Here is a 25,146-nt window from a genome sequence, read left to right on the forward strand (position 1 = left end):
AAAAAAAAAACTGCTTTGTAAAAGGAACAGCAATATTCAATCTTAAATATAAGATTCAAATATACTGACTTCACTGGACTACATAAGGTTTAAGGAATAATTGATACTGGCTAAACTAAAAGTACAATAAAAACTCCATGCCATTTTATAGTCAGTTTAAGATTTATACCAAGTTTTGGATTAAGCATTTCTAAGAAAACATTTTTTTCCCCAGTAAGTTTTAGATAGTATAATCTGATAGGCTCTCTCTCACATCATATCTAAGGCTTCTAAAATACAAACTAAGAAGACAAATATTCTCAGATGTACTAAATGTACCTTTCTTACACACCTCAATAGTTGTAAGTGTATAAAGTACAGCTTCCCAGAGAGCTGGGCACACAATGGGGTCACTGTCATCAATGCTAAGTAGAACAGATGGGCTCACTTTGGATGCTTCCTCTTTCATCAACTGTGGAATACGCTGGCACAAAGCAGAAACTAACTCAAAATAAGCTGAGCGGATCTAAAACAAAAAAAAATGAAAAGTTGGATTAAGTTAAAGCCTAACAGAGCTATGATGAAATTTTTTGTTTAATAGCTGATAGTTTATTCATACTAACCCTCCCATTAATAAAACTAAAAAAGCTAGAAAAAACATTTTAAAATCTTCCATAGAGTATGGGGGCTGAAAGGACATTAGGAATTACCACATAAAAGTGAAGGCAGAAAGAATTCAACTTTCTCTTTCTTTGGCTGAAGCAAACACAGATCCTCTCTAGTGTCTGAGGCCTTCAGCTGGGGCCTCAAATTATGCCTATTGATGCACTAGGCTACCTGGCTGCACAAAGTTAAATACAACCAAACAAATAAAAACTAAGAAACCATGAGCCACTCACTATCAGCAGAAACAAGACGACACAGAGATCTGAGGCTTTAAATCAGAATTATCAGTTACAAATTCCTTATCAACAATTCTTATTATATTTAAAGAAACAAAAGTTTAAAGAAATCTTTAAATCAGAATTATCAGTTACAAATTCCTTATCAACAATTCTTATTATATTTAAAGAAACAAAAGTTTAAAGAAATCTGAAAGGAAAAGGATTTCAGAAAAAGCACAACAGATGTGAAGAAGAACGAAGCACTATTCCTGAACTAAAAATAAACAGGCAGAAAGAAAGATAGATACATGATAGATAGATCAGAACTCAATTCACAGTTTAAGAACAGATCATGAGAAATAGGGACCTGAAAGAGCAAAAGAAATTATCCGCCAAGTAGCATGGAAAGACAAAAAAGATGAAAAACACCAAGGACAACGTAAGACACAGAGGATAAAGAAGGTTTAATATATATTTAATCAGAATCCCAAAGGGAGAGGAGAGGATGAAGCAACGGAAATATCTGAAGAGGTTAATAGCTGAGCATTTTGTAGAGCCAATGAAATACACCAATCTACAAACTCAAGAAATCCAACATATCCCAAGCAGGATATATAAAAAGGAACCCACACCAAGACACATAATGGCACAACTACAAAAAAACAAAAGGAAAAACAAAAGCAAAACAAAGAGTAAACCTTAAAAGTGGCCAGATGAAAAAGACAAACTACCATCAAAGGAAGGACAGTAAGACTGACATCTAACTTCAACAGCAACAATGAAAGTCAGAATACAGTGGAATATCTTCAACAAGAAAACAACTGCCAATATTTAATCCTGTACCGAGTAAAAATTTATGTCAGTGAGAGTGAAGGGGTGCCTAGCTGGTTCAGTCGGTAGAGCATGAGACTCGTGATCTTCGGGTTGTAGGTTTGAGCCCATATTGGGTGTAGAGACTACTTGAAAAAATAAAACACTTTAAAAAAAAAGAATGAAAGTGAAATAAAAACATCTTCTGATAGAAGAAAGAAAAAGACTTCATCACTGGCAGACCAACACAAAAAGAAATCCAAAGGATATGTTCTACATACAAGGCAGATGATCCCAGATGGAAGGTAAGAGATGAAAAAAGGAATAAAGAGCAAACAAAGCAACAAATATGTAGGTAAATCTAAATGAAGATTCAAAGTATAATAATAATATTATCTGGGATTAAAAAAATACACATACACATATATCTAACCCCAAAAAGTACTTTATTTCTGCATATTTTATATAAAATATTACCAAATCAATGTTAACACTGTATTTAAAAAGATAAACACACAGCATGACTAGTTTATCTCCTAAATGCTAGGCTGGAAATTATATGATCATTTAAATCTATTAGAAAAAGCAATTAAGAAAAGTTCATCATTAATTTATGATAAATACTCAGTAAATTAAGAATAATAAGGAAATTTTAAACCTTATGAGATCTACAGAAAGCATCAAAAAAAAAAAAAAAAAAGAACTGGAAAGTAACCAAAATAAGTAACTATAATCATAGCAAAATAACAGGCTATAAAAAATATTCAGAAAGATTTAAACACTGGCTATTAGAACTAACAAGAGTTTGAGAATGTTGCTGAATATAAAATTAACATACAAAAGTATAAGATACCTATATCAGCACAAACAAAACTCATTTCACAATAGCAGAAAAAAACTAAACATGTTCAGGATGGAACACGTTATAAAATATTATTTTAGGATGAAAAGGGCCTAACATACTCTAAAAATTTTTGAAAAAGAACAAAGTTGGAGAGTTTCCAAATTCATTACAAAACAATAATAATCAATAGAGTGTGTACTGGTGTAAGGATAAACACGTAAATAAATGGAACAGAATAAAGAGTCTAAAATTAAAATCTAAGATATATGGTCAACTGAATTTTGACAAAGGTGCCAGAGTAAGGGTAAGACAGTCTTTCAACTTTCAAGACATTTCTATGAAAAAATATTAATTTGGGGCATGTGGGTAGCTCAGTGGGTGACTCCACCTTTGGCTCAGGTCATGATCCCAGGGTCATGGGATTGAGTCCTGTATCAGGCTCCCTACTCAGCGGGGAATCTGCTTCTCCCTCTCCCTCTGCCCCTCTCCCCCCACCATGCTCTCTCTCTCTCTCTCAAATAAATAAATAAAAACTTTAAAAAAATTAATTTGACACTCACCATTATATCACACACAAAAACTAATTCTAAATGAACCTAAACTATAAAACTTCTAGAATAGAGAAAATCTTTGCAACCTTGAGGTAGGCAAGATTTTAGGTAAGAAATCAAAAGCAAGAATTATAAAAGAAAAAAATGTAAATTGCACTTCATAAAGATTAAAAACCTACTCTCTAAAAACAGTAACAAAATGAAAAGTTAAGCCAAAGGCTGGAAGAAAACATTCAATATTCTTTATCTGACAAAATGCTTGCATCCACATAAATAAAGCACATTCACAACTCAAAAATAAAAACCAAAAACTCGATTTTAACATGGGTAAAAGAGGGGCACCTGGTTGGCTCAGTCAGTAGAGCATCCAACTCTTGATCTCATGTTGTGAGTTCAAGCCCCGTGTTGGGCATGGAGCCTACTTAAAATTTTTTAATTAAAAATTTTTTAAAAATGGGGTGCCTGGGTGGCTCAGTCAGTTAAGCATCTGATTCTTGATTTCGGCTCAGGTCACGATCTCAGGGTGACGAGATCAAGCCCCATGTCAGCTCCATGATGGGCCTGGAGACTATTTGGGATTCTCTCTCTCTCCCTCGCCCTCTGCCCCTCCCCCACTGCTGTTGCATGTGCACGCTCTCTCTTAAAAAAAAAAAAAATACAAAAAGCCAAGTAGAAACTTTAGAAATAAAAAATAAATTAAAAAGTGAGAAAAAGGTTTGCACAAACACCTCAAAAAAGATACACAAATAGCCAAGAAGCACATTAAAAGATGTTCAACACCATCAGCCATCAGTGACACACAAATTAAAATCGCAATGAAAAATCTCTACCGCAGAGATCAGTAAACATTTTCTTTAAAGAGCTAGACAGTAAATAGTTTAGGCTTTGTAAGGCATATGCTCTCTCCCAACTACTTAACTCTGCCTTATTAGCATGAAAGCAGCCACAGACAATACAAAATACTATTTATAAAAATAGACATGCAGGATTTTGACACATGAACTATATATACAGTTTGCTGATCCCTGATCCCACATCCAGGAGGATGACTTAAATTAAAATAACTGACAATACTGAAGAGAGGATATGGAGCAACTAAAAATCTCATACACTGCTGATAAAAGTGTATACAATCACTCTGGTCAAAGGTTTGGTAATTTCTTACAAATTTAATATACTTACCCTATCAACCATCGATTTCTTTCCTTGCCCAAGAAAAATGAAAACCCAGGTTCATACAAAGACTACATGAAACTAAGCAATAAAAAGAAATGGACTACTGATACACGCAACAACAATGAATGATTCTTAAAAACATTATACTGAGCAAAAGAAGCCTGAGAGTAATGTTTGGCTCCATTTATATGAAAATCTACAAAAGACTAATCTGCAGTGACAGAAAGAAGATCATTGGTTCCCTAGAGTTAGGGGGAGGATGACATAAGGAACCCATTTTGGGTAATAAAAACATTTTGTATCCTTTTTTTAAATGTTTTATATCTTGACTGTAGTGATTACATGGATATGTACATGTAGATAGGTATATATACTTGTCAAAACTTATCAAACTCTGCCTAAAATGGCCACATTTTACTGTGAGTAAACTGTACCACAATAAAGTTGATTTACAAATTATTCTAGGAGGGGCACCTGGGTGGCTCAGTTAGTTGAGTGTCCAACTCTTGACTTCGGCTTGGGTCATGATCTCAGGGTCATGGGATTGAGCCCAGAGGCGGGCTCCGTGCTCAGCGTAGAGTCGGCTTGAGATTCTCTGTCTCCCTCTCCCTTTGTTCCTCCCCCAACCCACCCTTGTTTGCTCTTTCTCTAAAATAAATAAATAAAATCTTAAAAAAAATTTCAGAATATTTTTTAAATACCTGAATAAAGTGAGAGACAACAGATTCATCATAAAGAGAGCAATAAAAATAGCAAGCCTCCCCAAATCATTCACTGCAATCCCAATCAATATTCCAGTGAGACTTTTTTGAGGAATTCAATAAATTTACTGAAATTTACATAGAAGAATGAAGGGTTTTTTTTTTTTAAGTAACCTCTACCCCCAACGTGGGACTCAAACTTTTGACCCTGAGACCAACAGCTGTATGCCGTACCGACTGAGCCAGCCAGGTGCCCTGGAAGAATAAAGTTCTAAAACAACTTGGTCAATCTTGAAGATAAGGGTAAAAAAAAAGTGACTCACTGGACCACGTAGTATTAGGACATATCATAATATCATGTTAACATGTCATATTAAAATGGAATGGATGCAAACTTCTGGTACCGGCATAAGAAGAAACAAAAACTAATGGACCAGAAGATACGATTTAGTGATAACCTTATGAACATGTAGAAATTTAATGCACCATAATGGCAGGACCACAAATCAGTAGGGAAAGAATGAACAGTTTACTAGGTAATGTTGGAAAACTGGCTCACTATACATGAAGAGAAAGGTAACGAGATCTCTACTTAACATTGTATAAAAAGGTGGATTACTGATGGATTAAAGACTTCATATGAGAAGTAAAAGTACTAAAATAGATATAATTATTAAAAAGATAAGAATATTTTTATGGCTTAAGGGGCGCCTGGGTGGCACAGCGGTTAAGTGTCTGCCTTCAGCTCAGGGAGTGATCCCGGCGTTATGGAATCGAGCCCCACATCAGGCTCCTCTGCTATGAGCCTGCTTCTTCCTCTCCCACTCCCCCTGCTTGTGTTCCCTCTCTCGCTGGCTGTCTCTATCTCTGTCGAATAAATAAATAAAATCTTTTAAAAAAAAAAAAGTTAAAAAAAAAAAAGAATATTTTTATGGCTTAAAAGTGGGAAAGGCCTTCATACGGCAAAATCAGTAACTTTGATTACATGAAAATTACAATTTCTTTCTAAAGAGCTCATAGGAGGGGCACCTGGGTGCTTTAGTCAGTTAAGCAGCTGCCTTCGGCTCAGATCATGATCCCAGGACCTTGCATTTGAGCCCTATATCAGTCTCCCTGCTCAGCGGGAAGCCTGCTTCTCCTCCCTCTGCCGCTCCCCCTGCTTGTGCTTGCTTGCTCTCTCTCTCTAATAAATAAAAAATAAATAATTTTAAATAAATAAATGAATGAATAAATAGGACACAGGAAAGGTGACAGAATGGGAGATTATTTGCAATGGCTAAAAACAACAAAAGTTCAAGTATTTAGGATATACAAAGAACTCTTGTAAAAATAAGAAAACAACTATAAAAGAAAGATATAAACAAGTAGTTTACAGAAGAAGCACAAAAATTTTAACAGCTTATGTAGAGATGCTAAAAGTCACTAGTTAGCAGAGTAATTAAAGAGAGCTATCATTTAAACTCCTGTTAGACTGATAAAAATTAGGGGGCTAAATGATGCTTAGTCCTGGCTAGAATATAAGGATATATAAGACTCATGACGCAATGATAGTTGAGTCTAGAGTAATGTTCAGGTGAACAACCTGGCACCACTCAAAAAGTATGCATACACTCTTTGATTCAACAATTCAGAAGTTAAGAGAATTTCAGAAAAAGAAGTCCTTGCAGATTTGAAGGGATCTGAATGAAGATGTTCACTGCTGCACTGTTTGTGAGGGCAGGGAACTGGAGGCAATCAGGGCATCTACCACTGAAAGAATGCGGGGGGGGGGGGGCGTGTAAAATGGATGGAAGGGATGCAAATTTCTGAATATTACATAGCAGTTAGAAAGCATGGAACAAATATACATATAAGAACATGACAGATTTAAAGTATTTTAGTACTTTTTCTTATTTTTTTAATTTTTTATTTTACGGAGAAAGAGAGAATCTTAAGCAGGCTCCATGACTGAGCCTGATGAAAGGCTCAATCTCATGATCCTGAGATCATGACCTGAGTCAAAATGAAGGGTTGAGGCACTTAACCAACTGAGCCACCCAGTACTTAAAAAGTACTAAGTAAAAAATACATGGAACGAAATGTAACACAATACCATTTATATGAATTAAAAATACATGCAAAAAGGCTATGATGTGTCTAACAGAGAAAATACATGTTAGATAAGCTTCATTCAGGCATGACTTCAGGTGCTACTATGAGTTCGATTTTAATGAATCAACAATATATATTAAGATGTCTTTAGACAAACATACATAAAACAAAGTTATATATTGACCAACTGACAAAAATGTTTTGACCAGAGACTCGCAGGCACCAAATCTTTATTTTCCTTAAAGCAATGCTTCAGTATTCACTAATTCAATGTTCGTGGGTTCTTACTATAACCTAATTACCATGAATAACAAGCATCAACTTTACATACAAAAGGACGTACACTAAGCACATTTAGAATGGTTAGCTGGTAGAAGTAGAGGAGAAGTAGAAGAGAAGTGAAGTAGAGAAGTAGAAGAGAGGGAAGCAGAGACAAAAGAGAAAAAGAGTTAGGATAGTCTCACACAAAGCAACAATTTTAAAGCACCATAAAAGAAGAGTGTGATAATATAACTGAATTTGAGGTCTAAATAACTAAACAAAAAAGTGAAAATACGATAACATCGCAGTAAAAGAGGAATTCAGTCCAACCACGTAGATGTGTTCACAAGCATAAAGCAGAAATATAAACTAACAATATCAGAGTGGGAAAAAGGAATCACAGAAATGTTTATAATAAAAGATTAAGATACCTGAGGTATACTGTGTTTTCCATACTTCCAAAACTTATTCTGTGATAAAAGAGACTTAAATTTCTCCTCCAGCGAATCAAGCTCATTATCAGGTAAGAGGCAGAGCAATTTTTTTAATGCCAATAAGGAACAAGTTACAACCCGGTAGAATTTAGCTTCTCTTTCTTCCTCTGGAACCGTTCTTGATGTGAAAAGAAAATAAATATATATAAGGATTGAGAATAAGCCAAACTACGTATTTGGCACTTCTATTTTAAATGTTTTATCATTAAATATCTACTGAAGTTGCTTTATTTCTACATTCTATCTCCCTGTGCCAACCCTCCTCCCTTAAAATACAAACATAAACAGAATTTTATTCACACATTTTTCAACTAATACAAGGTGAAAGCAGATGAAAAGCTGTGGCTTGAAAAAAAGTGTGCAAATATACTGCTCTCAGTAGCAAGATGATTCTAGGAAATAAGTATCAGTGCATCTAAGACTATTCTCCATTATGAACTTCTAATAGTTTGATTAGTACATGAAAGTAAATGGGACATTTTACTACTCTTTAAACAGAACTATTCATAGTTCTTCACTATTTCAACCAGACCTTAAAATGATTCCTGCCAGTACTATCAAAAGGTAAATGCGGGAAAAATATAAAAATATTTATTTGTAAAAGAACCAAACACATAACTCCCAGATAATTCAAGTTAAATAGGAGAACAACTTGCAAGTAAAAACACGTAAAACAGCACCTGGCATATAGCACTATATTAAGTATTTTCATCTCTACTTTTACAATCCCTTTTTTAAAAAATCTGACCTTGAAATTATCATCTTATTACCTATGAGCGAAACAAACCCTTAACATGAGTTACACAAACAGAACATAACTTACTGTGGGTCACTGAGTGTACCAGGTGTTTCTTTTATAAGATGATCCTGCAGCACCTACAGGCGGGGGGGAATTCCATAGCCTTGAGATTTTATTGAACTGTCAATGGTGAACAGTTAGAACATAAACCTTATCTGACCTAAAAGTTTTTACCCCTTCCCCAAAAAGAGTAGCAAAATTAAGCAGCAAAACTAAAAGGTTTGAATTTTACCAATCTTTCTTTCCCTATCAATCCCCAAGGTTGACTGCTTTGGGGGTAAAAAGGAGAGGTACTTCTGAACATCCCCAGTACCTGTCGAGAGGAATTTTCCCTTAAATACTCCTGGTCTTTTGCTCCTCCATTCCTCTTGTACATAGCAGTGAAGTAGAATTCCCGATGAGTAAGTTCAGGAGAGAAATTTAGGTTATTTTCCTCTCCCCTCTTTTTGAGCACCTCCCAGCCCACAGAGGAGACCACACATTGTGCTCTGCTTCATCATGGAGGAAAGTCTAAGGTTCCATTCAAACTGGGTAAGTCTGCCTACTTCCAGGGTGCAGACTAGGGAACCCACTGTTCTAGTACCCCTTTTATCAGCAATAACAGGTAACATTTACTTAGCTTTTCCGCATGTCAGGTATTTCTTTAAGCACATTTCATCCATTAACTAAATTAATCCTCAGAACTACTCAATGAAGTAGAATTTTCACTTTAATTGATGAAGAAAAGGAGGCACAGAAACTTGCCCAAGGTCACACGCATAATTAATGGCATAGTCTGACTAGAACCCAATGGTATGACCTGGAGCCTATGTTCTTATAGATAGTATAACGTAGTATCTGTAAGTCTAACATTTCCGTCTTCATTTGCCTAACTCCTCTCTACAAAATTGGTTTTGAACTTGGGAAAGTTCAAACTCAATATCGGCAAGAACTGTGACATAACCAAGTAAAGGGAAAATAAAGGAGGAAATAATCCACGTATTCAGTGATCAGTTATCCATCCATAACAAAGCCAAGAACAAAAACCAACCAAACAAAAAACTATGAACAGCCAAATTAGGTTGCCTCAAAATTCATTTTCTAAAACTCCTAGTGTCCCAACTCATCACACTTCACTCTCACAACACTTATCACTTGATATTTTAAATAAATCAATAACTGTTGAGTTAGACAACTCCCTTTGAGAAGATGATTAAAGCCACAAACCCTGTCCCTAGAAAAATAAACTTCGTAAACCTGAAAAATAAAGAATGGAAGAACCGAGAACCTAAATGGGGAACCAGAATGCACACGTGTGTATGCATGTGTGTAGGAGAGGTGTTAGATGGAAAGATCAGATAGGTAAGCCTATTTATATGGCCTTTTGAAGGGCAATTTATGACTATCTATAAAAATTTTAAATGTTCTTATCCTTTGACCCAACCTATGGTTACCAGAAATTCTACTATCACTCCCACAGGGTGTGAAGAGATCTATTCAAGAATGTTCACTGAAGCAGTATTTGTTATAATAAAAAACTGAGGGAAACCCCAAATGTTTATTAATATAAAAGGAGTTAACTAAACTGTTGTACATCCATATCAGAAAGCCAACAAAAAGAATGAAGTAGATGTATATACCTGTATTGATACAGAAATAGGGGGGAAAATAAACTTAGATTTTTGATGTATTCTTTCTTCAGATTTTATAACATAAAGCACAAACCTAAATCTTTAAAGGTACTACGACAAAGATTTATAAATTAAAGATGAAAAATTTAAATAACTTAGATTCAATCCAAAATGTTACTTATGTTAAAAATCAAAAACGGTCAATTTTGTTAAACATCATTTTTAAAAGGTCCTCTTCCATTAGGAATATTTCACTTACTTATTCCTAAGGCCAGGTAAAAGGGCTGTCATTATAATATGCCTTATATCCCTTAAATACTTGAGAAAAAAAAATAGAGAACAGTTCTAAGAACTTACACTTGTAATTTCATCCTTACAAAATGCTATGGCTTCAGGTTGCTTGCTTGGAGGGAAAGCTGCTTCGAAGGCATCCTTTGCTGCACATGCAGCTGGTGTGTAAGTATCACACTGAGCCATTAGCCAATAGCCCATTAAACTTTTCAAATAAGGAGCCAAGTGTTTCTTCACTTTAAGTATAAGTTTTTCAAAAGCCTGCTGTGTGGCTTCTCGAACCCGGCGATCATGATCCTATTGAAAATACAACGTGGTTTAAAATAGCTCTAGCCCATAAAAATACAAACATAGACATTTCTGGATATGCTATGATGACCCATTAATAAGAATTCACCTATGTGCAGAGCTAAACTAAAATTAGTAAGTTTAAAAATTGTGAGAAATTTCATTAAATTTGATTTTTTCTTTTTCCCTTCTTGCAATGAGATAAAGACTACTCAAGATAGACTCAAGATTAGGCCTTGATTATTGAGCAATTCACACTCACTCTTTTGCAGCAAACAGGCAAAGAAATTAAACTGTCAAATTTTACTATGACTAGAAAGTATCTAGGTAATTCTCTAGTAATTACCTAATTTCTGAAAACAGATTCCCAATACACTTTATACAACTAACATGATTCAATCTGCATAATACTGACATAACATTTTATAATCCTCACCAAAAATGATCATATAAATTTAATAGTCCCCATGACTTCAATTATAACAAAAAAAAACCTAGTGTAAGTTTTTTAATACTTACAAGTGAAATTTTGCAGAAAATTCTTGGCCAGTATGGAAGAACTCCTTTTACAACTTCTGTGTCTCTCTCTGTACACATGGTTCCAAATTCCTGCATAGCCTAAAAATAAATTAGCAACATTACTAAGGATCAACAGTCACAATATTGGCTATTGATTATATTTATTCTGTTCTAGAAGCTTAGTCTATTTTGTGTAATGGGAGAATACACTGCTTCTGTTTATGTCATGGGACTTTAGAGTTCCTTCACACATACTATGATAGAAACTTTTCATTTTCTAAAAAAAAATAAAATGTATACAAACAAAAAACTCCATTTAATATTATAGGGTCAAAATTACATTCTCTAATGGGAAAACCCATACACCTAGTATTTCGAAGTAGTTCAAATATGTGCAGAACAACAAACTAATTTATAGCCCAGAAGATAAAAGGTAAAAACTAAGCTTAAGTCTATATGCCAGAAAAAAGTACAATTGTAAAAGAACTTATTAGTGATAAACAATTGCTCATTTTTCTTTACATAAAATATACCAATGACATTTTGTTCTAACAAAAGGATTTTCTTGATCATTTTTGTGAAAAACATAAAACTTGCTTTTAATTTTGTTGTGACATCTTTCTTAGAAAGTTTCCGCAGCACCATTCGGAAATCAGAATCTACAAGACTGTCAATTTCTTCAGCTCCTTGAATAGCAGGAACATAGCCTAGGTCACTCTGAGATGTTCCAAAACCAATAAATCCAGGCACCGTTCCCTGTTCTTTGGCAAGCAGTTCTGCAGCTCGGCCACTGTTTGAAGGCTGATAAGAAAGTTGGGAGAAAAAAAGTCAGAGTCCAGGAACTGTTCAAAATTTAACTTTGAGTTCTTGTCCTTGACAATTCTCAGAGAGGAACAAGGTTTTATTTGAGAACTTTTTAAAAAGATTTTATTTATTTATTTCAGAGAGTGAGAGAGTGAGAACACAAGTGGGGAGAGAGGCAGAAGGAGAGGGAGAAGCAGACTTCCTGATGAGCAGTGAGCCTGACACGGGACTCGATCTCAGGACCCTGGAATCCCAGGACCCGAGCCAAAGGCAGATGCTTAGCCAACTGAGCCACCCAGGCACCCTTATTTGAACTTTTTAATCCTAGCCTAAGATTTTATCTACTGCAATGTTCCCATCACCAAGAACCTATCAATAATGATCCTAGTGTTATTTCCTGGTCCGCTAAAGATCAGAACAATGTTAGTTAAATTGGATACAGTCCATTAGTGGCTCACGATATCAACTTAATGGGTCATGACAGCATTTCAAAAAAATAGAATAAAACTCAGAATGCATCACTGTGGTAAGAATAAGTACTATTTTGTAAAATTTTAAAATTTCCAAATTAGTATAAAGAGTATATATACACACATATGTGTACTATGCAATGATATAAAATTAATTCACACATGAATTACATCTTTTCATTCATCCATTCAACAAATATTTATTAAACCACCACCATGGGACATGTCTAATGATAGCTGTTTCTAAGATTAGGAGTTCCTTGAGGGCAGACACACTCATTTCCACATACTCAAAGGTACCCTAACTTCTTTGAGCTATAATGGATACAAATTACATTACTATGGACATAAAATCAATACAATGGTTATGATACAAGATACGCTCCTTTGAAACATAGTCAGTAGTCTGTTAGATGGATACTTAATATAGTAGCTTCCTAGTGCAAAAAGTTAAGGGATTGGTTGTGACAAAAAAAATATTTAAACTGTTGAAAGAAAGTACCATATTTATTGTCATCTAATAGAAAAATACCTCTGGGATGCCTGGGTGGCTCAGTCGGTTAAGCTCCGACTGTTGGTTTCAGCTCAGATCATGATCTCAGGGTTGTGAGACTAAGCCCTGCATTGGACTCCGTGCTCAGCACGGAGTCTGCTTGAGATTCTCTCTCTCTCCCTCTCCCCCAGCTGACACGCACTCTAAGATTTTAAATAAAATCTTGGGGGAAAAAAAAAGAATAAAATGCCTCAGTTCAATGCCCAGGATGACATTACAATCCATTTAAATTCACCTGTTCCTTAAAAAAATTAATTAATTAATTAATTAATTAATTCACCTGTTTCTGATGTCTTTCTATGAGTGGTTGAAAGGGCCATCCAAATGTGTGATTCAATTTGCTCATACTTAGCAAAATTGTGTTTGGAAAACTCATTTGTCAAGAAATAATCTGGACTACTTTCTAAACTGAAATGAGTGACCAGAAATGAAAATGATAACCTGAATTACACTTTTTTTTTTTCAAAACAGTAGCATTTAAGACTGATTTCAAAAAAGGTTCTCTATTTTAGAACTTTCTTAAAATGAACTAACATTATTCAGTTCACCTTTCTCAATACTGGTACATAAATAAACAGCTACAATAGAATTTAGTGAACTATAATACATTTCTGAAAACTAAATATGATAACAGTAGGACATCAGAATTTTATCTATAACATCATTTATAAACAGTTTTATTATAAAACAGAATAATGAAATAGTATAAAAATTAATGCTAAAAGCTAAAGGAGTCAAGGGGTGCCTGGATCGCTCAGTTGGTCAAGCATCCCACTCTTGATCTCAGCTCGTCTTGATCTTAGGGTAGTGTATTTTAAAAAAAACAAAAAAAAAAGCTAAAGGAGTCAAGACTGAATTCTGAACTGACCTGAAATATCCAAGTTGATAGTGATACCTTCATACAGAAGAAAAGGTATCAGATTTCCAACTTCCAATTTTAAAGCAACAAATCATTTCAAAAATATACAAATTGTATCTTTTATTCAATGTCTACTTTGAGTTTTAAAATAAAGTTACTGTTTGTTACTTCCTCCACTGCATGTTAAATGCTTACACCTATAGTTCGAAAATTAAGAACCTTCATTCTATTTCTGGAAGTTAATTTTCTTATACTACACCTACTTCATTCTTTTGTACCTGTCTTCTAGAAGTAGTAGAGGTGGCAATCCTGAGTCTAGAGTTTAAAAGCCAAACTCAGGAAGACTTACAAGGTCTTTCCCCATCTGGCCTTAGCTTTTCCCACGCTTATCTCCTGACACTCTTTTCTTCCCTTGTCACAGTTCCTCCCCTCCTCTCCCAATTTTGCTACCACCACTTATATTCCAGTCCCAAAGTGAATTCCCAGATCTCTGAGTATGCTATGCCTTTCACGATTGGATCTTTGTGTAATCTTTTCTCTCCACCTGAAAACCTTTTCTTCCTTTTCATTGCCTGACAAACTTCTACTCATCCTTCAAAACACACTCTTGTTTTCAATGCTTGCCTCCCTCAGGTCAATTACCATTCTTTTTCTGTTCCCCATTTTCTTTCTACTCATACCTATATCATAATTCTTTAATATATTATAATCATTTGCTCACTTATATGTCTACCATCAAATTAATAGTTCAAGAAAAACAACTGTCTATGATCTTTGAGTACATGGCATTCAGTACTCAGTCTTCTGTTGAATGAAAGAATGCCATTCTAAAGTTCCAATCTCAATTAAGCAACTTCCCCGAGCTACATGAGTTTAGGTAAATTAATTTCTCTAAGCCTCAGTACCATCATCTGTAAAATGAGACAAGAGTATTACTTGGGTTGTCAAAATTAAACGTAAATTTTTAAACTATTAAAATTGATTCCAGCAAGAATCACCAAAGGATGCTAAAACCATTAGATGAAAGTCTGTGAGCGAACAGATTATTCCCAGTCTCAAAATACCATTCCCTATGTTATCTGTCAATAGCCAATAGAAAAAGATACCTTTACAATGGACATCACCTTAACCAAGTGATTAAATAACACCAATAATGGGACAAACAAGCATCATGTGCACGCTGATGCACTGAAGATGATACATCATCTATGAAGCATTCCTGTCAAAAATTGTTGAAACTGAAACTAACCATAAGGAACAATTAGACAATTCTAAATTAAGCAAAACAATTGGCCTAGACTTTTCCAAATTGTCCCTGTCGTAAAAGAACTGCCCTCAAAAGAAACAGAAAAGAAAAGAAAAAAACCCTACAGGAAAACTACCTAGAGCTAAATGATTAAATGAATGGAATCACTCAATCCCTGATTGCATCTTAGGTGTTTTTAAAAATGCTGTATCTAAAAACAAGTTATAGAGAACATTACTGAGATGACTATAGGGATCTGATTACAATGTTTTATATTATTAGACAGTAGTAGCATACTGAAGTTAAATTTTCTGCATGTTGTAATTGTTCATGGTTATGAAGAAGAATGGCATTTGTTTCAAATGTACATGTTGAAGTACTTAGGAGTTAAATGTCATGATACATACAACTAATTCCCATATGGTCCAGCAAAATACATATATTTAGAGAAAGAAAACAAATGTGACCAAATATTAACAACTAATGAATCTAGGTAAAAAACATATGGCTTGTCAGTCTAATATTTTTGCAACTTATCCTCGTATTTGGAATATTTTAAAAAATAAAACAAAAAATTGTTTAAATAAAAAAAATTAAATGAGAATGCAAGTAAAGTGCTTAACACAGTACCAGCACAAGGCAAGTTACTATTATTACAGTTGGTACTATATACCAAAAACAGAGTAAGTGACAGATCTAAGAAAATGTTGTACTAATATCACTACAATTTAATCAGAAACAGGAAAAATGCACTCTCATAAAACTGGACTGTGCCATAACAAGCCTAATACCATAAAAATATATCATTATAACATCCCTAATCATAAGTTTAATCCACTTCGGGGTCTTCTTTACACAAGTATTTAGGGGCACCAGGGTGGCTCAGTTGTTTAGCATCTGCCTTCCACTCAGGTCATGATCCCAGGGTCCTGGGATCCAGCCCAGAGTGGTGGGCTCCCTGCTCAGTAGGAAGCCTGCTTCCCCCTCTCCCTCTGTTGCTCTCCCTGCTTGTGGCCTCTCTCTCTCTCAAATAAATAAATAAATAAATAAAATATTTTTAAAAAATAAGTAGTGAGCTTCTACTATATGCTAGTCATTGTTCCAGACTCCTAGGACAACAGCCTTCATAAAAACACCTGCATTCATAATACAGCTCAGTGAAGCAAGACAGTAAATGAAGAGAGACAGTAAATTACATAGTATGTGAGAAGTCCTAGGTGCAAAGGAGTAAAATAAAGCACGAAAGGAGCACAGGGAGTGGGAGGAGGGCTACAATTTAAAATAGGGCGATCATGACAGACCTCACTGGGTTGTCTCAGGCAAAATTTGTAGCCGCCTAACAAAAGACCGTTAGGGAGCCTGTCAGGCAAGGTCAAGGCTCGGTGAGGAGGTCAGTGTGGCTGGATGGTGCGAGCGAGGAAGCTGAAGATGGTGCCAGAGAAGGGAAGGGGCCAGAGGCTGACCACATACCATGTATACCATTGTAAAGGATTTGGCCTTTACCCCCGAGGAATGTGGGGAGCCTCAGCAGGTTTTTGAGCAAAAGAGCGACATGACCCGAGATGCCTTGCACACCAGGCTCATTTTAAATGCTCTCTACCCAACTCCCTTGTTCCCAGTGCCATCCACCCCCACCCCTGCTAGCCCGGCCAGGTAACCTTCCAGTTGAAACGGATACTGAACCATTTCTTAATGGAAATTGTAGGGTGTGTGCTCGGGTGGAGAGAGCTCTGGCATGGAACATCTTTTCTCTCACAAATCCCCAATCTGCTCAGAGACAACCCACCCCGTTCGAGGACGCATACACAAGAGAGAGGTCACACTCACACGCAAACACACGCCTCCCTACAGCTGTGCTCCACACGCCCTCCGGACGTGCGCGTGGTAGAGCCAGCTGCTGTGAGATGAGGACTCCCGAGTCCAACGAGCCCCTCCGTACTCACCCTCAGATTCCCCTTGGTCCGCTGCTTGTTCTTCCCGCCCATGGTCGCGGTCTCAGACGCACTCTCAGCCCTCAGCCCCCTGGTTGACACGGCCGGGCCACAACTTCCGGCCCCTAGCGCCGGAAAAGGGCCGACTAGAGCGACTTCCCCAGCCCTCCCCTTCCGCCACCCACCCCACCCTCCTGCTGCCCCACTTCCGCTCCCGCCTCCAGCCGCGTCCTTCCCCATCCGCCGGGGAAAACGTCACAACTAGAGCCACGCCTGTCTGAGTGACGTCATCCGTGCCCAATAGGAAGATATGCATGAGCCCTGAGGCTTCAAATCCTGTCTTTTCCCGCTTTCTGGGAGCGGGATTTGTTTCCCTCTTAGAGGGTAGGAAATTGGGATGACCCGTAGTAGGAGCATTTTCACATAAAGGTAGCAGAAGAATGACATGGTAGTGGCTGTGAAAACTGGGAAATAGTTGACCTAAAATGCAATCACTAGCATCACCTGGGCGTTTACTAGAAATGTCCAGGAGCCTCTGGGTGGCGCAGTTGGTTAAGCCACCAACTCTTGATTTCTGCGCTGTTCCTGATCTGGGCATCATGGAATTGAGCCCCGCCTCTGGCTCTGTGCTCTAGTGGGCTTCATAGTCTCTCACCCTCTCCCTCAGCCCCTCCTGCTTGTGCTCTTTCTCTCTCTCAAATAGATAAATAAATCTTTAAAAAAAATGCAGACTGTCAGGTCCACCTTAGGAGTGTTGAATCTGGATTTTTTAAGAAAGAGCCTCCATGCCCAGCGTGGAGCCCAAGGGGCGGGGGAGGGGTGCTGAACCCAGGACCCTGAGATCAAGACCCGAGCTGAGATGAAGAGTCAGAAGCTTAACCGACTGAGCCACCCAGGCTCAGGTCTGCGTTTTGAGTGTACCTATAAAATACTCTCTACGCTACTCTGATGCCATACTTTCAGACTGTTCCTCCTAACTTTCCTTTCTTTGGTTTTCTTTGATGACTCATTTGCTTCCACGGAGTTTTCAAATGTCGAATATTGGAGTCCCACAGGATTCTGTTCAGGCCATTTGCTCTCTTCATCCATAGTTTCTACCTATGCAATTCCATCCATATTCACAGCTTTTTGCCTAAATTTATATGCAGTCCAGACCTTTTTACAACAAAGACCGATGTACACAATTTCTATTAGAAGGCTTAATTTGAATGTATTTTGGGCACTGAAACTCAAATTCATCAAAATGGAATTATTTTACCCCACGCTTCGTTGTCTTGTATTGTCTACTGTGGTAAAATGCACCACAATAAATTCACCTTCACAAGTCACACTTGTGGGAATAAACCTTACTATCACTCTCTCCCTTGTACCTCTATTCAGTAGATTATCAAATCCTAACAACTTAACCCCCTAAGTATCTTCCAAATGTATCCACATTTCTTTTTTTTTTTAAGAGATTTATTTATTTATTTATTTATTTATTTATTTATTTATTTATTTATTTCTGAGAGAGAGAGAAAGATTGAGAGCAGGGGAGGGGCGGAGGGTGAGAATCCTCAAGCAGAGGGAGAGAGAGAAGCAGGTTGAGCCCAGACGCAGCTCGATCCCTGCACTCCAAGATCATGCCCTGAGCCAAAGGGAGAGGCTTAACTGCCTGAGCCACCCAGGTGCCCCAAGATTTTGTTTTTAAGTATCTCAAAACTATCTAAAAAGCTCACTTGAACGGATACACATGAAGAATGGCTAAAAATATTTTGAAAAGCAAACAGAAAACAACTATTCATCCTAACAAACTTTAAAATGTAACATATTGCCACAACAATCCAAACAGCATTGGTTAGGAATATATAGTGAAACAGAATGGCACATTCAGAAGCCCACCTTCAGGTTCTGCTAAAAGCGGCATCTCAACCCTCTGAAGAATGTGGATTGTCCAACAAATATCATTGAAACAACTGGTTACTTTTTGAGGAAACAACTTAAATACCTATTTCATGCAGCACTCTAAAATGAATTGCTGATGACTGAACATTAAAAATGAAGCCATAAGATGTTGCATAGAGATAGACACATATGTCACAAAAGTACAAAGAAATGTATGGGAATGATAAATACTTTCAGGGTGGGGTTAATCTGCCAAGGATTGTTGTAATAAGCAAAGGTACTCAAGCAGATTTCAACTACACTGGTAAAGTTTTATTTCTTAAACTGGGTTGCAAGACTATGACTGTTCATTGTTTTATTCTTTTTACCTTTTTGTACAAGGTAAATAGGTATTCATGGATAAATAGAATGAATGTTGCATATCTTTTTCACAAGATTTTTTTGAAGCAATCTCCACACCTAACATGGGGCTTGAATTCACAGCCCCAAGATCAAGAAAGATGTTCTACTGACCGAGCCAGGCAGGCACTCCTTTCACAAGATTTTTAAAACAAACAAAATTACAAGATTATATAAATAGATATATTATATTATTATCCTGGAGTAGGAAAAGTGTTGGGGAAGGTCATGGAAAAGAAATAACTCCTGGTTGACCCATGAGCTGGACCCAGGCACTGGGGGGCTCCTCGCCCCCCGTCTGCCCCCCTCCCTTGAAATGTGGGTTCCATTTGCCTTTCTTGCTCCCAGAGACTGATCTAAGGACCCAGCCTTGAGGTAATGATGTGGTGTTAAGAACTCCTGCAAAGTATATGTGACTGAACCTAGTTAAAACCTCTTTACATAAACTTTTAAGATTTAGTGGGCTGGTGTGGGGACTCATTCATCTTGCTGCCACCCAAGAAAGCCTCCTATGTAATTTCCCTTTGTTTATTAAAACTGCCACTTGGGGCGCCTAGGTGGCTCTGCCGTTAAGCATCTGCCTTTGGCTCAGGTCATGATCCCAGGGTGCTGGGATCGAGCCCCGTGTCGGGCTCCCTGCTCACTGGGAAGCCTGCTTCTACCTCTCCCACTCCACCTGCTTGTGTTCCCTCTCTCGCTGTATCTCTCTCTATCAAATAAATAAAATCTTTAAAAAAAAACCAAAACTGCCACTTAACAGGGTCAATGTCTCAAGCTATAAGGTAATTAGTGTGTCACAATACATGGTGTGAAAGTAAGATGGACTAATGGGAGAAAGCTGCTTGTTTTCTAAGACTTTTTATAATACCAAAAGGCCTAAAACTGGATGAATATTTAAAGAAATTATTAAAATACAGAAAGATGATAAACCCTGAGTGTATTTCTTTTAAGCCTAAGTAAGTGCATTGAAAAGTTAAGAATATAATATTTTGGTATTGTAGATCCCAATTATTTATTTACCTGGGTCAGATTTATTAAACATTCTCATCATACAATTAATAAATTTTAGATAGCAGACTTTCTTGATTATTGGCCTTTGGTTTTACGTTTTGCAACTCTGAAAAAGTGGATTTATTCTGCTTGCATTATCTTCATCGCCAACACATACAGAATAAAAATCATACTAAGTAAGTTTAAAAAAATATGTTATTTTTTTATTTGACAGTGAGAGAGAGAGCACAATCGGGGGAGCAGCAGGCAGAGGGAGAGGGAAAAGAAGGCTCCCCACAGAGCAAGGAGCCTGATGTGGGGCTCAACCCAGGACCCTGAGATCATGACCCAAGCTGAAGGCAGATGCCTAACCGACTGAGCCACCCAGGCACCTGGCATCTTCTAATTTTGTACTCACTTGACTGTTCTTTTAAAAAATAAAGCTTATTTTCTCTATTATTCTGCCTAAAATATATTATCATTCTTTAACAGAGAGTTGTTGAAAATGTATTCCAAATTACCATAATATGGCTTAAAAAGGCAACAAGGAAATATGACTACCTCCCTGAAGCAACAAAAATTCAAGTTTTGAGATCAAAAGGCAAATAATAAAAAAAGATTAGAGTATTCTTAAAGTGCACAATAAACAAGTTTCCACCAAACATGACTCCCTCTAGTTTTGCCACTCAATGCACAAATTTTGTTCAGGCATATACCTATAACAATATATAATCATGATTCTAGGAAAGAGAAACTCATTTTTAGTTCCAGGACAAAACATCCAATCAGTACAAATCACAGAAGGTGGGACGTCAACTTGGTCCATGGGTGGGTAAGTGACCTAAGTTAGCAAATTGGACCGAACAGAAGGGCCTTTATAAGATGTTGGGAGAAAAGGATTTCTTCTTTTCCTTCTACAAAACAACAAAGATTCCCGGGCATATTTCAAAACTAAGGGGAAACAGCTTAAGGCTAAGGCTAAAAATATCTTGTTTCAAAAGCATCTTTATTTCCCCCTATGATTCTCCTGTAAAACAAAACAAAACAAAACAAAACAAACAAAAACCACATGCCACCTAGTACTCTGGAGTGGCATGCCTCTTCCTTCCCTCCCTGCCCTCCCAGTGGAGGGGGGGAGGTGTGGCCTCTCAGATTACACCTGGGAAGCTCCCCAAGGTTTTGAACCAACAGAAAGACTTCCCAGATGATACTCCAAAGAACGAAAACCATAAGAAAACTACTGATGGATTTAAATACATTAAATTAAGATTTTTTTTCCTATGTCAGAAAAAAACAAATAGACAAAAGGAATATCCGTAACATTAACTACGGGCTAATATGCTTGGTGTTAAAAAAATGCTTACAAATAAATATTTTTTTTTTAAAGATTTTATTTATTTATTCGACAGAGATAGAGACAGCCAGTGAGAGAGGGAACACAAGCAGGGGGAGTGGGAGAGGAAGAAGCAGGCTCATAGCAGAAGAGCCTGATGTGGGGCTCGATCCCAGACCGCCGGGATCACGCCCTGAGCCGAAGGCAGACGCTTAACCGCTATGCCACCCAGGCGCCCCACAAATAAATATTTTAAGGCTGCCCATTTGAGTAAAAATAAGTAAAGCATAAATAGGCATTTACCACAAAGGAAATATAATTGGCCCACACTAAAAGTCAAATTGAAGTAACATAAAATGTAGATTTTTCATCTAAAAAAAATCACAAAATAATAATAATGTTTTTAAAAATCTAGACAAAAGGAAATTTCAGAAGAATTGAAATTTTCACTTCTTAACCCTTCATAAGAGAAATTTGACAAGAGAAACCCAGGGCTTAAGAGTGAATTTCCACTTTTGGAAATCTAACATGAAGACATAATGGATGCTCAGAGTAGCTTTGTTGATTGGAAAACAAAAACAAAAACAGAACAAAACAAAAATGGAAAAAGGTTATCATCTCATTGATTAGGGAGCAAAAGACAAGCTGAGGGCAAAGCAGAAGACTACAGCACAAAAACTGCAACTCCCATCCCTGGGAAATGTGTGACATTCCTCAGGCATTCTTGACTGCCCAAGAACAAAGGAGAGGAAAAAAACAAGTGGTTAACTGATACAGATCACAGTCACGTAGGACAGGAGTCTCCATCAGTTTGCAACTGTCTTAATGATTTAGAAGGAAAAAAAACCAATCTCCAGGAACCTATAGACTCAGTTTCCTGGAGCCCTAACGTCACTCTCCCCTCCGTAGGATACAAAATCTTATATAATCAGTCACTCCTCACAACCCAGTGCAGCTCTTTCTGCCCATGGGTCCTGTCCCTGTGCTTTAATAAAGCCACCATTTTGCACCAAAGACTTCTCAAGAATTCTTTCTTGATCATGGGCTCTGAACCCCACCACTCCAAACCACAACATCATAATCAAAACAGTGAATTGCTGAAATACAGTATACTCAGCTATATACAATGCTCTTTGAAAATGTTGTCAAAAAACCTGTCAGGGAGACTTTTAAAATCTATTGCTTAGTGAAAGAAGGCAGATACAAAACAGCATGTGCAGTATGATTTAACTGCTTAAAAAAGAAAATATCACATATACCCATAAGTAAAAATAATATACTAGAGGGGCGCCTGGGTGGCTGTGGTTAACTGTCTGCCTTCGGCTCAGGTCAGGATCCCAGCGTCCTGGAATCAAGCCCCAGGTCGGGCTCCCTGCTCAGCGGGAAGCCTGCTTCTCCCTCTCCCACTCCCCTTGCTTGTGTTCCCTCTCTCGCTGTTTCTCTCTCTGTCAAATAAATAAAAATTTTAAAAAATGATATGCTAGAAAATAAAATGTAAAACCAAAATTTAATATTATCTTCCTGGGGGCGGACTTCTAAGTGGGTTTTAAATCCAGTTAGTTCTACATTTCCTGTAATAATCACCTTTTCTAATAAAAATGTATTACATACATATGGGGCTGGGGAGAGAGAGAAAAGAGATTTACAAAATCCAAACCGCCAAAATGCCTCGGGAAGGAAAAATTAAGCCTCCACTTAGATAATTCCCTGGTTAAAATCTGGAGACATGGCAGTCCTCGACTGCACCACCAGGGTTTCAGGGAGCAGATTTCCACCAATTCTCCCGCTATAATAGCATCCAGGAACCCCCAAAAGACTGCAGATTGAGGCCTTTTTTCCAAAAGATAATGAGCGGTTAAAAAAAAGAAAAGGCCCATCTGGCAGCACAGCCACACCTGTCTGGCTGAGAGATCCCTACCTGAAGGGCAAGTCCGCAGTCTAGCAGGACAGCCGTGGGTCAAAAGCCTCTGCCCCCCTGCTCCCACATTCACAACACCCCCAACCCAGGCTAGTAGCTCCAGGACAAGTCGGTGAAGGTGCGGCATCTGCGCTAGGCGTCGTTAGGTCCCGCCCAGCTGCGCCAGGTGCGAGCAGGCCGCGGTGCTCAAGCTGCTGGGCCCGCGAAGGCCTAAGTGTCAGTCAAAACCCCAGAGCGCTTGAAAGCCTCTGGGGAGCCAGTGTCAGCAGGTAGCCAGTCACTCCCCTTTCACGCTAAGCTGGAACCTTCCCTATGCCTGCTCTGCTCCTTGAAGGGATCTGACTTTGATATTTGGAGGGGATGGCAAGAGATATTAAGGACTACATCCCTCCCCCATCCTGATGGGAGCAGATTGCTATCTTGTGCTTAACTGAAAGGCTTACAGTGCCCCTTTGCAGAATTTTTATGGGTTCAGATGGTACTAAATAGTTGTAATCGTTGCAGGAGCTAGGTGACTAGCAAATACAAGTACGTCAGTCTTTAAACGCCATAAGCTCTTAGCTGCCTTGTGGTCTTTATGGAGGTCCACAAATGACATATTCTGTTGGGTTTCTCTAATATCTTATTATTTAGCTTTCCAAAAAAGAAAAAAAAAATCTCTGTGTAACAATTTTTATATTAGTGCTAAAAGTGATCATCAGTTCTGCACAGGAGCAGATGCAGTTTCGTTTTAAAATTCAGTTTATCAAATTAATGTGCAAATGACAACACAAGCTTTGACTTTGTTAGCCCAACTTCAACTAATTTGGGTTGGTGGGATTAATTTTACAATTTACAATATTTTTAAAAATTTTACTTAATTGTTTAGGGCACCTGCGCGGCTCAGTTGGCTAAGCATCTGCCTTCAGCTCAGGTCATGATCCCAGGGTCCTGGAAGTGAGTCCTGCATGGGGCTCTCTGCAGCAGGGAGGCTGCTTCTCCCTCTCCCTTTGCCCCTCCCCCCTACTTGTCTGCGCTCTCTCTCTCTCAAATAAATAAAATCTTAAAAAAAAAAGTTTGTACAAGAATTACTTTTACAAATAAAAGTGGGCACGTGGCCAATGTTTCCTGCCCACACTTTTGTTTTCTAATAATCCTGTTAATTTTTAACCATACTTTGATTTGGGACTAAGTTTCTTTCCAGAATTTATCATTATTTCTTTGTAGATGATTCCAGTTCAAGATATATATCAAATTAATACACTGACAGATTGTCATTGTGGAATAAATGTATGTGCAATCATACTGGTCAATTTTACCTGATAGGGATGTTTATATATCAAATATGTAATCAATGGTAATAATCTAAGAAAGTTATGTTTCCTAACATTTTACAGTTTTTTTTTTTTTTAAGATTTTATTTGAGAGAGTGATAGAGAGAACACAAGGTGGGGGGAGAGGCAGAAGGAGAAGCAGACCCCG

The 25,146-nt window shown here is 37.4% G+C and overlaps 1 protein-coding gene across 4 annotated transcripts in view; it reads right to left on the reverse strand.

The window, feature by feature from the left end:
• The window catches only part of LTN1 (listerin E3 ubiquitin protein ligase 1), a 65,274-nt gene extending 47,966 nt beyond the window's left edge, over positions 1-17,308 (reverse strand). For all 4 annotated transcript variants that reach the window (XM_026516744.4, XM_026516669.4, XM_048214903.2 and 1 more), the window contains exons 1-7: positions 17,174-17,308; positions 11,896-12,099; positions 11,299-11,397; positions 10,558-10,788; positions 8,615-8,667; positions 7,729-7,909; positions 332-505 (exon numbers count right to left, since the gene is read on the reverse strand). In XM_026516744.4, the coding sequence (XP_026372529.3) occupies positions 332-505; positions 7,729-7,909; positions 8,615-8,667; positions 10,558-10,788; positions 11,299-11,397; positions 11,896-12,099; positions 17,174-17,215 (984 nt within the window). In that variant the 5' untranslated portion in view covers positions 17,216-17,308. The remainder of the gene's footprint in view (positions 1-331; positions 506-7,728; positions 7,910-8,614; positions 8,668-10,557; positions 10,789-11,298; positions 11,398-11,895; positions 12,100-17,173) is intronic.
• Positions 17,309-25,146: the final 7,838 nt, after the last annotated feature.

The sequence above is a fragment of the Ursus arctos genome, unplaced genomic scaffold, assembly GCF_023065955.2.
Source record: "Ursus arctos isolate Adak ecotype North America unplaced genomic scaffold, UrsArc2.0 scaffold_4, whole genome shotgun sequence".
NCBI lineage: Eukaryota > Metazoa > Chordata > Mammalia > Carnivora > Ursidae > Ursus > Ursus arctos.